Source organism: Procambarus clarkii, chromosome 23 (genome assembly GCF_040958095.1).
Source record: "Procambarus clarkii isolate CNS0578487 chromosome 23, FALCON_Pclarkii_2.0, whole genome shotgun sequence".
NCBI classification, from domain to species: domain Eukaryota; kingdom Metazoa; phylum Arthropoda; class Malacostraca; order Decapoda; family Cambaridae; genus Procambarus; species Procambarus clarkii.
Window position 1 is genome coordinate 26166790 of NC_091172.1, and position 16544 is coordinate 26183333.

Genomic DNA, 16544 nt, shown 5'->3' on the forward strand with positions numbered 1-16544 from the left:
AAAAAGGGGGATTACACAATACAGGAAATAATATCATTCACATGCATGCATGAATATTTACACAATAAGAACACTTGTATAATAAATCCTTTTAAGAATTTCTGCATGTTTTCATTTGGGTATAATTTGTGTTTACAGGTATGACATATGAAACGGTATCTGATGAAACAACTCTTGTGCATCAGGTGAAGAACCTGCATCCATATACCAATTACATCTTCAACATTGCAATCCTCACTGAGATGGGACTTAGCAAGTGGAGCAGGTCCCTACGTGTGCGGACAAAGGCAGACAGTATGTAGACTTCATGCATTGTTTCTTTGCTCATTACAGCTGTTATATAAACAACATGCAATCTACACCTTCAGTTCCATAATTTATTACAATCTGATATATATCAACTAAGATGCTGTGTAAATTTCAGTTGAAATTTACTGTAATTTATGCCTCATGATAAGTTACATATATAAAATTTTCATGCATAATTAAATTGCTATTAATTGTCTTCAGTACCAAGCACGTAATATTTATTTACAGACCCTTGTGTTATTAATTTAAAGTTTTCAGAAGATAAAGTAGAATAAGCTACCTGTACAATATTTCTGGGGGCGATACATATTATGTACACATGGTTGTATTCCAAATTATAGAGCCCAGCGGTTCTCCACGCCTGCTGGAGGCGAGAGCTGTGGGCCAGGAATGGGTCTTGCTTGCTTGGGAGCCTCCACTTGATGAGGAACGCAATGGTAAGATCATAAAATACGAGGTCAGCTCGAGACCGCCTGTGAAGCCAACAAGTGTTATGGCCAACAATACCTCAAATGTGACAATGGTTAGTATTATAAATTTCATTTCAAAATTTATTTCATAAATGTGCCGTAGACAGTTTATTAGTGCATAGAATACAAATTTAAATGTAATAGAATCCAAAGTTTTCAGTGCTCTTAGCAAAACTGCAACAATATTAATTTCTAAAGAAGATTATACAGTACAGTACATGGTTTAATTCCATTAGAGTAACTTGCCATTAGCTTTATTACTGATAGGCACAATATATTACTAAGAACATGATGTATCCATGAGAAAGTATTGAGGCTGTGCAAGGGGATTGAACCCCATTGTGCCTAGGGCATCCAGGCACAGTCCTGGACGCCCCAGGCACAGTCCTGGACGCCCCAGGCACATTCAATAGTGTGTGCTTGGGGAGTTTAGGTTTGTCGGCTGAAACAATAATATTAATACATTTATTTTTGCAATGGTATATAATACTAATTGTAAGAGGATAGTTAAAGCACAGTACAAAAAATATATACAGTATTAATAATCATATTGAAGAAATTAAAATGACAAAATGCTGTACTTACAAGATTGTTAATGTTACGAGATACTTTTTATAAGACTAAAACACTTAAATCTTCAGTGCGTGACCTTTCAGTTAGCCAGCTAAATGAAACACTATAAATAAATGCATCTTCAATGTGTCAAATTTCATGATTACAGATATTAAAGGAAGAGTAATGAATTTTAACGTATTAACTTTCCTTATTTTCAGTACAATGTGACAGACTTAGAACCCTTCACAAAATACGAGTTCAAAGTTATACCCTGTTCAAAAGGGGAAAAATCTGAATTGTGTGGTGAAGCAGCCGCTTCTCTTGATGTGAGGACAAGGATTGGAAGTGAGTGTTGTAAAATATTTTTATGAACATTGCTAGGTACTTGGTACATTGATTGAATGTGGTGTCGAGTGTCTTTAAAAGTACAATAATTCTGTGAGACCAAATTTTACTAAATAGAAGATACTGTGTTTATTCCTTAGCCATTCTATATAAATGTTAAATATGTTCTATACAGTGGAGACCAGCAAAAAACATCAATTTGATATTCGATTTGTATAAATAATGGAGCAGCCTACCTGACATACACTGAACGAACGTTTATGACATTTGTTCTTTTTTCAATTTTTTTTTTTTTAATTTTTATTTAAAAAAAATTCAATACTTTGCAACATTACAGCAGTCACCCCTTTACATCCCAGCATCATTAGAATCTTAAAAAAAAAATTATTTGCATGTTTGGAGGTGTCCGAAAATTTGCGAAAACCAGCGGGAACGCTAGGAAGCACCACGTGGTTTTCTCGTTAATAGAGCGGAAACTCGTCAATCGAGACAAATTTTCAGCGAGTGGCTCGCTCGTTACTCGAAATGCTCGTAGATGGAGCCGCTCGTCACTCGAGGTTCCACTGTATTTATCAAGTCGTTTAAATAATGTTCATATTCTTTTCCTAGTTATTAGTTCTGCAATATGTACCTCTTTCCTCAGGTACAGTAGTTAACTTGTAACATTGCAGTTTAGTGTGTTCATCTATATTTTTAATATTTATTTGACTGCATTGGTAAGTTAGTTTATATGAAAGTCTGTGCATTCATTTGAAAAAATTGATTCTTGAGCCACGTGTCGAACATGAATGGAAGCTTACTTTTATATGTTATGGCTTAAATTCAGATTAGTTTTCTGCATGCTTCTATTTGAGCGTAATCCATCCTGTCCCATTGTTCAATTAATTTAATTTACCAGTGTTTCATGGTGGCTGCTTTTAGTCTTTTGTACTTGAAAATTCCAAACGCCCTGGCTGAGGCTAGAAACTGCACTCGTGTGGTACAAAGCCGAGTGCTGTACCACCACACCCCAAAGCCGAGTGCTGTACCACCACACGATAAAGCCGAGTGCTGTACCACCACACGATAAAGCCGAGTGTTGTACCACCACACGATAAAGCCGAGTGTTGTACCACCACACGATAAAGCCGAGTGTTGTACCACCACACGATAAAGCCGAGTGTTGTACCACCACACGATAAAGCCGAGTGCTGTGCCACCACACCACAAAGCTTAGTGCTGTACCACCACCCCACAAAAGCAAGGGAGAGTATTTACCAACTTGTTCAACCCATTGCCCTGGTGCATTTGGGTTGTGGTCAGCTATTTATTTAATTTAGTCCAGGTTTAGGCCATTTAACATAAAATATCAAATGGTAAACCTGAAGGTTTGCAGAACTTTTGGAATAATTCAAGTATTTAAACATTAGAGCCTGGGGTTTAGGCTCTTAGTTTAGGTTTAGGCTCTATAATTCAGGTTTATCATTTGATTTAGTCTTTTGTGTATATACAGTATTGTGATTTGCACAGGCTGTGCAGCTTTAAGGTGTCTAATGTTCTTGTACTTATTAGAATGTAGAGAAACTAGAATTTACATCTTCATAGAATAGAATAGAAATTTTTTCATAACTTATACAAATTTTTACACTTATGGCTTGACTGAACAGGTGTACAGCAGTGTAAAACAAACAAATTTTTATACATAGATTAAAAAACAATTGGTTTGCAGTTTTTGGTGATACTATATATAAGTAAAACAGTGTAGGAGTATTAGTAAAGCACTGTAGTAGCAAATACATAATAATAATAATAATAATAATAATAATAATAATAATAATAATAATAATAATAATAATAATATTATTATTAATAATAACAGCAGTAGAGAATTTCTTTTAAATGGCTGAACTACTTCTGTTAACATTTTACAATTGTGTGGTGGTGGTGGTTTCCTAGGGTGCAGCCATCTGTACTCACCTAGTTGTTTACCTAGTTGTGTCTATAGGGAGTAAGATCCAGCTTCAGAACCTTGCCTTATAGATGTTGAAACTGACACCACCACCTGGCTCAATGTCATCCCACTCATTTATCACTCACTGCGCACAAGTATTTCCTTAGATTTCTCTGGTCATCTGTTTTTTCAACTTCCACCTGTGCCCCCTAAGCTGAAGTTGTCCACCTAAGATTATCTCACCTCAAAAACATACTGTCCATGTTCTCTGTTCCCCCTCAGAATCTTGTATGTTATGCTTATATTGCCATTTCTCTCTTCCAATGTCTCTTTTCTTTGTTTTTGTTTTTTCACTTGGCCTATTTTCACAGCTCATTTCTCGTCTCTTGTAACACTCTTGTGGCAAATATTTTGATCACCTAAATTTTCTGCTTGTGTTTTACCAAGTGTGGGTTCCATGATGGAGCTGTATAATCTGGAACTGGTCAATATGTGCTGTGTATAATATTCCGAAGGATTTTGGTCAGGTTATTCTAAAACCGTCATTATGTTTGCTAGTCTTGTATACATCAGTGGCAAGGTGATATTAATACCTTGCCTCTTGTGTTAAGGCTGGTGTTGCATCCACTCTTGTATAGGTTCTCTTTACCATTTTGACACCTGTAACTGCTTCTCTCATAAAACATATTGTCCTAATGGTCTTGTCTCCCCTCTTCCAAACCTTATTGCTTTGTTTTAAATCATAAAATTTTGGTAGTCATTTGGCTGGCGATTCATGCACCGTATCCAGGTGTTCCTGTAGCATCATGGTCTCCACTGGCCCTTATGCTTCTCATCAGATTAGCATCAACAACAACAACACTAACACTCTAGCCTCCTCCAGAAGGTCATTTACCTAAATTAAGAACATTAGTGATCCATTTACTCGTTGCTGTTACCCATAAGGCTGCTCGACATCCATAGCATCATCTTTCAGTACTAACATACAGTATATCTGAACTGGACCATTCGCTCTTCCTGGTGTCCTCACTCTCTCTCGATATGAGAATGACATGCAGATCTTTTAACAATACAGTACTTGTATTTATATACACCAGATTACTTGTACTTGTTATTATATCCACTAAAAATTATATATAATCCTGAGTATTGACCTTTTGATTGGCAGGTTAAGTAGCTATTTTTATTTGGTCCAGAGTAAAATATTTTGTTTAAATTATATTTGTTTGGCTCCTGAAATCTTTACTTGTCTCGGTAACAATGATTAGTTCGCTGTGTCACTTGCTAGTGATGATTTAATCTTTACTCTACTTGGTAGTGATGATTTAATCTTTAATCCACTTGGCAGTGATGATTTAATCTTTAATCCACTTGGCAGTGATTATTAATATTTTCCACTAGCTAGTGATTGTTAATCTTTCCCACTTGGTAATTTTTACTTGGCAGTGAGCTTCGCTGCTTGACAGTGAGCTTCACTGCCAAGTGGCGAAACACTTATGAATTTTAGAACACTGCTTGAGACACTTATGAATTTTAGGAGGTGATTTAGGCTTATTTTCACTGCTGACCTTACAGTGAGGATTGGTACACTTTTCTATGGTATGCCCATAGTCTTTGCACCCCATTATTACCCCCATCCCATCTGTACTTTTCACCCTTGCTCTTGCCTTCCTCTAGGAATTTTTTCCTTGCCCCTCTCTTGCCTTACTTAATACATGTGTCTCCCTCGATCCCATCACAATCGACTTTAAAATAATCTCGGACGGACCGAAACGTTGTCTCCTCCTCATCTTCTGGTGTGTGGTTTAGTCTTCATATTTGTGGAATCTGGGCTCCATATTTTGGGATACATGTGAAAATATATTCATTTTTTCCAGTAGTTGCTCCGAAAACTAACTCGAGCATTAAATAACTTGGCTACTGTATATACTGTAATTGGAATGATGCTTTCCTTTTCAGCTCCTGGCAAGATTGAGAGCATAGACCAGGAAGATCAGCAACTGGAATGGGAACATGATGAATGCAATGCCCCAGATTGTTCTTTTGAGCTACATTACAGAATGAATGGCACAGAGCACAAGTATATTTCTGCACCAGGTAAGGTGGCAAATCAACGACACTTGCTCATAATTGACAAGCATTACCAATTTCTTGTATTATTGACACTAGATACTATGTTATGGACAATATCAGTGAGTGGCATATACAGTACTGTAATGCCAAAGTAGGATACTGGTATATTTGGTTATAATCAGTAACTGTAGTTTTAAAAAAATAAGCAAAAAGGTAGTTTATTATGATAGTGCTCCTCCCACAAATGATGGGGAAGCCATTAAAACTATATTTTGCTGATATTCAATATTATGTCAGTATTATTCTTGAGTGTTATGGAATTTAGCTGAGAAAGAAGAGGGAAATTGTGTAAGTGATATTGCAAGACTTGCATGTAATGCTTAAATAGGGGATTAAAATATCATCTTAATGTCTTAATATTTTGGTAAAGAGTACCTGTCTATTAATTTGTGATGCTGTGTTCTTGATGAAGTTAACTTTAAGAGGGCAGCTGGTGGAGAGAAGCCTCTGTGCAGGTTGCAAAATTGTATTTGCATCTAATGGCATGGCATGATGAGACCGGTCTTGTGTGTAATCCTTCACATTCCCTGTCCCTGGAGTGGTGTCTTCCTGCCAGCCTTGCCCTCTGTGCTTCACTCTTGTATATCTTCCTTGCAAGCCTACCACCACGCCTGCTTTAATGTAGTTATTGAAGAGTAACATGAGTAAAGCTAAATAGAAAATGCTGAGAGAGTGAGTGATCTTTAGCAAAGTTTGACTGTGAATGTTTTTAAAATCATAATACTGTACTGGATATTCAGCATACTAATATTTGGTATGTACTACCTCTTTTGTGACAGAGGAAAGGTATACTAATGTATATTTGATATTTACTGTATTGAACTCGGACAGAGCCCAATTAAAAGAATATTTTTTTCTTTTCCAGGTCAATTAGCAGCCAACTTTAAAGATATGAATATTACATGTACAGAGCACCAAGAGGAAATCAATATTAACATTCGTGCCATCAGCATAGATGAGGATGGCAAACAACTGACTGGGCCATGGAAGGAGAAGAAGATCACTTGCCATATACCAGGTAGTTACAGATATGATCGTGTTCCTAGCATTTCCATTAATCTACATACTGTATTAGTTCAGCTTCCACCAAGCAATCAGTACAGCACAATCTTTAACTTCCTGAGAATTCCCTATGTTGGTAATCAGCAAAATCCATTGTTGAATACTTACAGTTTAGTGCAAGCACAGGATCCTGTTTTGAATGATGGCCTAAGAGGAATGAATATGGAACAGATAGTTCCTGATACTGTAAACATTAGGCAGACACTCATAGGTAATAGAGTGAATGACAAGAAGTGGTCATTTAATAGCAATGGGGTGCCTGTGACTAGTAGGGATGTCGCAATACAACCAGTGGAGGAAGGTAACAAGAGGAGATATAATGCATGGTATGCTAATAGAATAGGGGGAAATAATAAGCAACAGGTGAATGCTGCTTATAACAGGGAAGAATTACATACAATCAATGGCATTGGAAATCCATTTTTATTAAACAGGAATGCTGGTCAGCTTGATAATATGAATAGTATTGATAATAATATTATTGATAACTATACTCCATTGAAGGGCCGTATACAGTCTTCACTGTCATCCACGGCACCATTGCCACCGTACAGTTTTGACTCCTCTTTATCCTCGAAGAATAGAGTTCTGCTGGAAGACGGTAATCCCACCGATCTTATGTCTCAGGATAAACATAAGGCATATCAGGTCTTGTATCACCAAAAAAATCCTAGTACTGCTAGACAATCTAATGAACACAAAGCAAAATATCAGGACATTACAAGTCAGGAAATACCAGATTATTCAAAAATTGGTAATTCAAATGCAAATTGTCCTCTGATTGAGCTTATGAAAGCAAAAGGAGTGGAAGTTAATTTTAGCACCTCCAGTGATGGGTTTAAATTAAATATAAAAGGTCATGGGGAGTTTCATGATCTCCTGCAGAGTATTTACCATCACGCACATGTTCATGAGAGTGTATCGGGTGGATCAGAAATTGAGCATGTAATCAAAAACAGTGTAGCAAATGTAAGCATGGGTGGTGATTCCGAGGCTGATGCAGAATCTATGATTGATAGTGATGCTCTAGAACAACACACCCCTGAACGCAGCCAAAATTATGCTGTTACTGTTCCAGAAAATCAAACTGTTCGCAACATTTCTTTAATTCATAGCCATACAATTGCAGAAGATCAAACACATGCTGTAAAAGAAACTTCACCTATTAATGTTTTTCATGAAAACTCCTCGGTTATTGTTGCTTCTCATTATACAAGCATGGAGAATAAGGCACACACAACTAGTGCATCATCTGTTAAAGAAACAGTAGAGCCGATAGACAATAGATCACGGGTTCTTGGAGACCTTCACTCAGAACTCTTAGAGTCTAATGGTACTGTCACTCCTGTAGTACTTCGAGACGATGTAGGAAAGGGGACAGGAGTAGTGCATTCCCATGAAAGTCCCGAGACTTCATCTGTTGGACCAATACAAGCTGTACCCAACAGTCGGTTGTCTCTTACGGATTTTCTTCAAGGAAGACATTCTTTATACACTCTTACAAGCCAAAATATGGATGAGAGCAGTGGTGCCGATACGCGAGTAGAAGTAATGAATGGTAATACTAATGAGGTACTGCTAGACAATGAAAAAAGAAATGTAGTAATAGTTAAAGAAACAGTAGAGGAGCCACAAACAAGTGATAATTCAAAGGAGAAGGATATGGAAGGTCAACAAATTATGGAAACTTCTTGGCCTACAGCTTCAGCTTCCATAATATACCACTTACAGTTCATGGGTTCTTCATTTAATGGAGATGTTGACAACATTGTTCCTCACTTAACTAACAAACGCACAATTCCAATAGCACACTCGCCATCTGAAGAGATTAATGAAGTTTCTGTTTCCAATAATACTATTTCGAGGCTAAATTTGAAGCCTATTATTATAAATGGAGAAGAATCTGATAAAAACACTTTCTTAAATGCCAAGGGTCAACACAACACTCATCGTCAGTCTGAATGCCCATTCAGGGGTCTATTGGAGGCCAAAAACATTAAAATGTACATAAACACTTCAGAGAATGGAGGATTTGAAATAAAATTTCAAGGGAATGAGAGTTTGTATAGTCTGGTGGGGAAAATATTTCATAGTGGAAATGCAATCTTAGACAATGCTGAAGAAGGCAGTGTAGAAGAGGAATCTGTGTCTCTGAATCACCTGGTGCATGGGGATGCAAAATCCCCACAACCTGTTCTGAAAATACATGCTAATGATAGTACCAGTACTAATTTGGCAGCAGAGGAAATCCTGGCCAATAATAGCAGATTGGCAACTTCTGCTATAATAGATGAACCTTCTGTTGACCAAAGTTCAGTAAATAAAACTGATGGTGTTTATGTACAAGCAGAATATACTGCTGAAGAGCTTCACTCAACTGAGGAACAAACACGGGGGCAGGTTATAACTGAGGCCACAGTACTTGCTTCTACATCACATGTATTACTGTCAGAATATACTACAGACATTGAAAACTTAAGTGAAACATACATCATGGGTACTGAAACAACTAGCGATGAAGTAACACTTTCTCCGGTGACCAGTGATTTGTTGAAAAGTAATTATTCCACACATACTCAATCTTCCCATTCAGAGTATTGGACACACAATTCAATTCAGAGCCAAACTTCAGAGGAAGTAAATTCAACTAGACCAGGTGATCAGTCCTTGACTCCAGAGAGCACAGGAGTTTCAATGACTACCAATTCACATCCTCTGGAGGATGACGGCATAACCTCTACTGGTACACCTTGGCTACAGAATGAGGCAGAGACTATATCGCACCATGAAGAACAGTCAGAGAGTACACTGTCAGCAAACCCAACAGTCGGTCCAAACACAGAAGCTGTGCCTCCTAAATCTTAGACACTGCATAGTAAGATGCAACAAGTGTATTGAAGATTATTTTTTTGAATGAAGGCAATATGCATAATGTTTGGAGTAGGATGTAGCTCGTGATTTCTTGCTAGGTAGGGTTACAGAAATGAGAGCTCAATATGCAGGAAACAATTGACATGAGTGCTGTGTACTATATGATATTATTCAGTATCTTACTAGATTTATGTATAGTGAATACTGTAATTTAGGAGTTTTGGTTTATATATGATGTGCACGCTTTCTCACACACTCGAACATGAATACACACACACCTCATTTGTCTTGCCAGTATTTCTAGTACCTGCCTCGTAGCATATCTTGGTACCTTTTTGTTGACCAAACCACACACTAGAAAGTGTAGAGACGACGACGTTTCAGTCGTCGACAATCGACTTGATAATGGTCCAGGATGAACCGAAACGTCGTCGTCTCTTCACTTTCTCGTGTGTGGTTTGGTCAACATTTTTCAGTCACGTTATTGTGACTCCTCATTTGCATTGGTACCTGTTTAATTTTCTGTTGGTATAGCACAAGAAGAAAATTAAAAAGGTCCAAAAATATGAAGGAAAAAAATAGGTACTATATATAAGAAAAGTTATGAGAATAGGACATGGGAACTAAAATAAACAGCATTATAAGAGGACAACAACATGCAATATGATCACAATAGTTATGAGAAAAGAATCTGCCAATCTCTGAGTCTGAATCTGCCAAAATTTAAATACAAAAGAGGACATAAATATTATAAATTAAATAATTTTTCCTGAAGGCATTAAGAAGACCGTAAGAAAAGTTTCTAAAGTCAGAAAAGGGCATAAAAAGTTGGCACATTTGCAAATGTGCAAAAATGTAGAAAATATAAGGACTTTCTTCATAAAGAATGGTAGATGGTAGGACTCGGCTCTAGGAGAGTGTGGGCGCTAACTAGGAGATTTGACATTACTGTAATGAAATGTACATAGCTGCAGTACTAGCAGGAAATTTCCAGGGTAACCTCATACAAGATTATGAAAAGATGAATAAATACAGAATATTTTTAAGCCATCAGGAGGCAGAACTGCAAGAAAATGGTTTAGCAAAAATGATAGGAAGTGCTTCTTCACAAATAAAGTGGTATTTAAAACAAGAGCCAAGAGCTAGTAGTGTGTGCCAAAATCACTGGAAGATTCATCCATTTCTCAGCTTTCTCAACTGGGGTAAAAAAAAAATTTTTTTTTGGGGGGGGGGGGGGGGGAGGGAATTTGGACAGTAGACTCAAACTTTTGGAATATCAATCTTTCTTCAAACTATAATTCTTCAGATTCTCTAATGTACAGAATATCACACACTTTATAGTATGTCACAGATTAAATTAAAAATAAAGATAAACATTTCACTGTGGAAATGCTTTCAAATCAGGCTTGGAAAGGGGTGAATGACATTCTGACATTTAATGAAAAGGGTGTATGGGACAAAAATGATTGAGAACCACTGGCTGAGTGGATAAACAAAGATTTTTCAATTTCTAAGTTTTTTTTTTTACCCATAATAGACTGATAGGTTGATGTACAGACATTTAGGTCCAACCCTCATACTCATACACCTGCCAAGTGTATGTCATTCTGACCATGATCAGTGTCTGATGATAACGATCACTGTGTAAATGGACTAACGCCACAGCATGTGTTGTACTGTATGTAGGAATGCTCTTGCAACTTAACCCTGCTAGTCACACTGCCTTCGACAAATACTTGTTATAAATTAAAGAGCACAGGTCCCCATTGAGCATAGCTCTGATCCCTTGAGTCAAAGAAAGTAAATCCATAACCATACACCCACGTACACATTTATACATGCAGATAAATTATCAGTGTGTCGCACCACAAGATTTAATATTTTAAGAAAAACTTTTCCCTTGGAAGTCTTCCATGAAATGGTATGAATTTGTACAATAATAATGACAACTTGAGAAATTGAGAGTTATTAGTAGTGCTAGCTAGCTAAATGGCAGAGTAGACAAGCACATCCTGATCTTTGTGGATATTATAATATGACTGATGGACACTTGTCCAATATAGAAAACAATGTTAATGCAACTTGAGTACTGTAATTATTGCTGTTACCAACTAATTGTGATGGTTTGTATTGGTAGATTCTCAAGGTCCTTAATATTCTTCTGTTTTAGTAGATAATCATTAGATGTAAGTAAAAATATTAAGTGAAGGATTGCGCTGATTGCTTTTTGGAAGCTAATGAAGATTGTGGGAAGTTACTTCAGGTTTAACAAAGAAGCGTTTGATTAAGGGCAGTGATGTGAATTGCTGTATCCGGCTCTAGACTGCTTAGGACACTAGATGCGTGCAGTTTGCTGGACATTTACAGTATTCACTGTTATGCTAATGTTTGATACTTTTTATGGGATCGTCTTCATGTGTTAGTGGAAAATTGAATGAACACTGTTTTCTGTGCATGTGTTTTAGAGAGATAAAATAACTAGATTATATACATATTTATAATATGAATTTCTGATGTTTTGTGCCAATGGTGGATTTGCCAGTGTTATGCCATTAATGGGATCGCTCTAGGGTGTAACTCTGCTAAACTTTCTTGCTTCAGTTAGTTATTAAGGAAGATGGGAAACGGCAGGTGTTTTGCACCTGCTCAACCTTTGTCAAGAAATGTCCTCCATGTGTAATGGCTTCTTTAATGTTTGAAAATCTTAAACTTCTTATTGTATGTTCATTATTCAGTAATTTTATTGCTTAAGGTTCTTTAAACCTTTGAATATGAACTGATAAAACTACGCATTATTGGAAAATTAAATATAATGAACTACTGTATTCTTCCCACTTGATCAGTGTACTATTGTAGTTACTCATGCTACATTATTTAATTTTAATTGTATGGAGTTCTGTAGTCTGTTGAGGAAATATGTGAACAAAATTTAGCTTTTAGTCCCACTGTTTGCTTTAAATGTGTGCAGATATATATTAGTGGTTATTTAATATAAATGAAATGTGTATCAAATATTCATGTTTAGAAAAGACCTTCAGAATTTGTGCTTGGTTGTGCTTTCTTAATTACATGGGGTTGCTGTGTAATTATATAACAACTACAGATTTGTTCTGTTCACTGTTGTATGCTTTAGTGCTATATAATGCTTCATATATAAAAGTGTTAAAAATACAAGTCTTATTTATATACAGTGCTAGGTGCAAGAATAATCAGACACATGATTCAGTTATGCATAAGTGTCCACTGAGGAGAAATCAAACTAAAATACTATAAGTAGAGCACTTTTCTGGTTTAATGCCTTCTCAAGATATATAGTAGACAGATTATACATGGATGTGGGCGTGTATAAGCCTCACACCCGAGTAAATTCAGAAACAAATATTATATAAGTAATAGAAGTGACATAGGCACAGACCCATACTAATGGGAAATACAGCTGCATAGCTTATCCCTAGGAGTGTGAATGAAACTGCAGTTAGGCCTATTCTTGGGTCGCTTCTATTATTTGATATCACGTTTGTTTCTGAATTTCCTGAGGTGTGAGTGTTATATCAGCCCACACTCATGTATCATCACTCTACTCCTTGAAAGTGTGTTAAATCACGAAAGCACTCAGATTATTTTCGTTTTTCTCTCCTTTGTGGACTCTTGTGCACACTTGTGCACATTACTAAGTGAAGGTTATTTTGATTATCAGTTAATTCACTTGATAACACTTCTGTCAGCAGAACAGAAATAACTAAAGAAAATGGATTGACTTGAGCTTGTATGAGCTTAGGCCATAGGTGGATGCCAAATTTTGAAGACCAGTTGATTAGACAATTATCTTGGCTGTTATGGAAACCTTGGCTGTTTTCGTCTTGGCTGTAGTATGAAAATTCATCATTAATAGAGCATGCAAACTTTGTATTACTTGTATTAATATATAATTGAATTAACTTGTAACAAAAAGTCAGTCGTGTAATTCAGTAATGCCTTGAAAACTTTAAATGTTGGCCTACTAATGGTAGGAGTACTGTTGAAAAAGTACAACTTGTGTCACTTCTCCAAATGGTTATCGTTTGTTCTCCATCGTACATATTTCCTAGTACTATTCTACTGCTCCATCTTCAAATGCTTGCTGGCAATTTTGTTAGAATTTGTTTTCTTAATAATTTTCTTTGATTCTCTTCTTGAAGATTTGTTTCTCTTCACTTTCCCCTTGGTCTTCCTGAATACTTACCAAGACCCCTTTCCCATATCTTACTGAATACCTGCCAAGTAACCTCTTAGCCTTATTTAACTGCATACTTACCTAGCAACCCTTTATCTTCGTGATAATGAATATCTGCATAGGAAGCCTTTGTTATCTCGGTGGACACCTGCCAAGGCACCCCTTTATCTCGGTGGACACCTGCCAAGGCACCCCTTGTCTCGGTGGACACCTGCCAAGGCACCCCTTGTGCAAGAAGCTCTTGTCTTTCACAAGTACTTGATCACTGACAAAGTTACAGGGGCACTAGAAGCAAACCAAAATGTAACTATTGTATGCACAGATTTGCAAATTTATTTAATAAATTTGACCATGGAATAATAGCCCATAAAATAGACCATAAAATAAAAGCCAAGGGTGCAGTAGGGAGGTGGACTGTAAATTTATAACAGATTACAAAGAGTGACAGTACAGTCCTTGCACTGTTATTCCCACGTCCTCATTGAAGACTTAGGAATACAAGCCTTTGCCGATGACACAAAAATGTGCATGAAAAAAGGCTCTGGGAAAGATACAGAAAAATTACAATCTGATTTTGACAAGCTTTTCCAATGGGCAGTGGAAAGTAATGGCATTCAACAGGGATAAATTCCAATTACTTTGGTATGGTAAAAAACTTAAACCATAAAAGATATACAGGATACAGAAGTCTGTTAATGTCATAGCAAGAAGTGGCTCAAAAACCTTGAAATAATAATGTCAGAAGGTATTATGTAAATCATTTATAGACCACAGTAAAGTGAACATTGCAACAGCCAGGAAAATGATAGGGTGATAAGGAGAACCTTCCAAACAAGGAATGCCATACCAGTGTTGGCCTGGTGGCTGCTCTAAGCAACAACCTTTTGGACCAAGTTATCACAAGAAAAAACCTGTCTCCAGGCTAGGCATGGGGAGTGAAAGTCCTCTCACAACCCACTCCAGGTATCTCGAATGGAGCGTTGTTCAGTCCTCATGTCTCCCTTCAAGGCGGGTAAGATTGCAGAGCATGAAAGTGTGCAGAGATCCTTTGTTGCACATATAGAACCAGTAAAGCACTACAAGTTACTGGGACACTTGCAAAAGAACTCAACTTGTACTTCTTGGAATGAAGGCAAGAGAGATACTGTATATTGTAATATATGCCTGGAAGGTACTGGAAGGTTAGGTTCCAAACCAACACAGTAAAATTAAAACAGATTGTAGTGAGAAATTTGATGGGAAGTGCAAAATAAATGCAGTGAAAAGTCGAGGTCTTATAAACAAGATTCGAAAACACCCTGTAAACATCAAAGGCCCACAACTCCTCAATCTTCTGCCAACAATTATAAGAAATGTCGGGGGAACATCGGTGCAAGCTTTCAAGAGAATTAGATAGGTTTCTGTTGGAGTTACCAGATCAGCCTGGCTGTGATGACTGTGAGAGCCATAGGACTACAAAGACAAACAGCCTCTCAGAGTAGGCAAATTGCCAAGGAAGGCTGCAGGAGTAAAATCTTTTGAAATTGTCAATCGTTAATCTGGGTAATCCTTATCTAAGTAGAGATACGCCAAGAAGCCCCTTATCCTCATCTCGCTGAATATGTCGGAGAACTCCATATACTTACATCTCTGGATATCCACCAATGCATTCCTTACCTTGCTGGAGCCATGTTGAGGAACTCCTTATCTTGGATTTCTTGTGGAAATTAATATGATGGAATGGTCAACATTTACAATTCTGTGTAATATATAATTAGTGTGGCTGTCATCTTTGTATTAAGATGTGTGGAAATGATGAACTTGAATAGGTGGTGGTTTTGAAGCATGTCCAGTAATGCAGTAGGGTTCCTTCTTGATCCATAATTGGGAATTCTGGGTTTAAATCCCACATGGGACAAAAATGGTTGGGTGTTTCCCATCACCTAATGCCTTGTTCATCTAGCAGTAAATAGGTACCCAGGAATCAGTTTGTTGTGGGATTGCATCCTGGGGAGGGTCACTAGTTTGACCTGGAGGGGGGGGGTACCTCGATAGAGATATATAGGGTATATACCCTAACATGGGTATATACACCGGCTTCCTGTCCCCTGACACATTGAATTATCATTACTAAATTTTGGACTTTGAAAACCAACAAAAGGACACTGTTCCGTACGTGTAGGAAATACCAAAAGACGTGTAGTACACACCAGATTACTAGAAAAAGTTTTGATTGCACTCTTGAAGAAAAATATTAGTCCACAAAGTGAAATGGGTAAATTAAAGTGTTTGACATGATAGGAAGAGCGAAGGAAATAATTTAGAAATTTTGTCAATGGAGAAAAAGTTATTTCCATGGTGGAAGAGGTTGTGTGGATGAGATCTCTGAAGTGAAACAGCTTGGTGGAGAAGGCATGCAAGGTGTTACAGGGCCTTTAGGAAGTTGGAGAAAGCATATGATACTTAATAGATGGATTCTTGGAGAGTTATGAGCATGTTAAGTTTATAGTTCTGTTGAATTCTCCAAGGGGCCTTTATGAAAGCTGTAGAGACTATGTATTGGTTGTAAGTGTAACGATTAAGTAGTTTGATAATGATGGTGTAAGCCACGGTTCTGTGATGCCTTCATGGTTGGTTGTTGTGTGTACTGTACTGTTTATGGGTGGAGTCATAAAGG

General features: G+C 37.1%; 1 protein-coding gene across 5 annotated transcripts in view; it reads left to right on the forward strand.

Annotated features, from left to right (window-relative positions):
- The window catches only part of LOC123763919 (cytokine receptor), a 254826-nt gene that overhangs the window by 180681 nt on the left and 57601 nt on the right, over positions 1 to 16544 (forward strand). For all 5 annotated transcript variants that reach the window (XM_069329998.1, XM_069329999.1, XM_069330000.1 and 2 more), the window contains 5 exons: positions 139 to 294; positions 651 to 832; positions 1553 to 1679; positions 5569 to 5706; positions 6608 to 6760. In XM_069329998.1, the coding sequence (XP_069186099.1) occupies positions 139 to 294; positions 651 to 832; positions 1553 to 1679; positions 5569 to 5706; positions 6608 to 6760 (756 nt within the window). The remainder of the gene's footprint in view (positions 1 to 138; positions 295 to 650; positions 833 to 1552; positions 1680 to 5568; positions 5707 to 6607; positions 6761 to 16544) is intronic.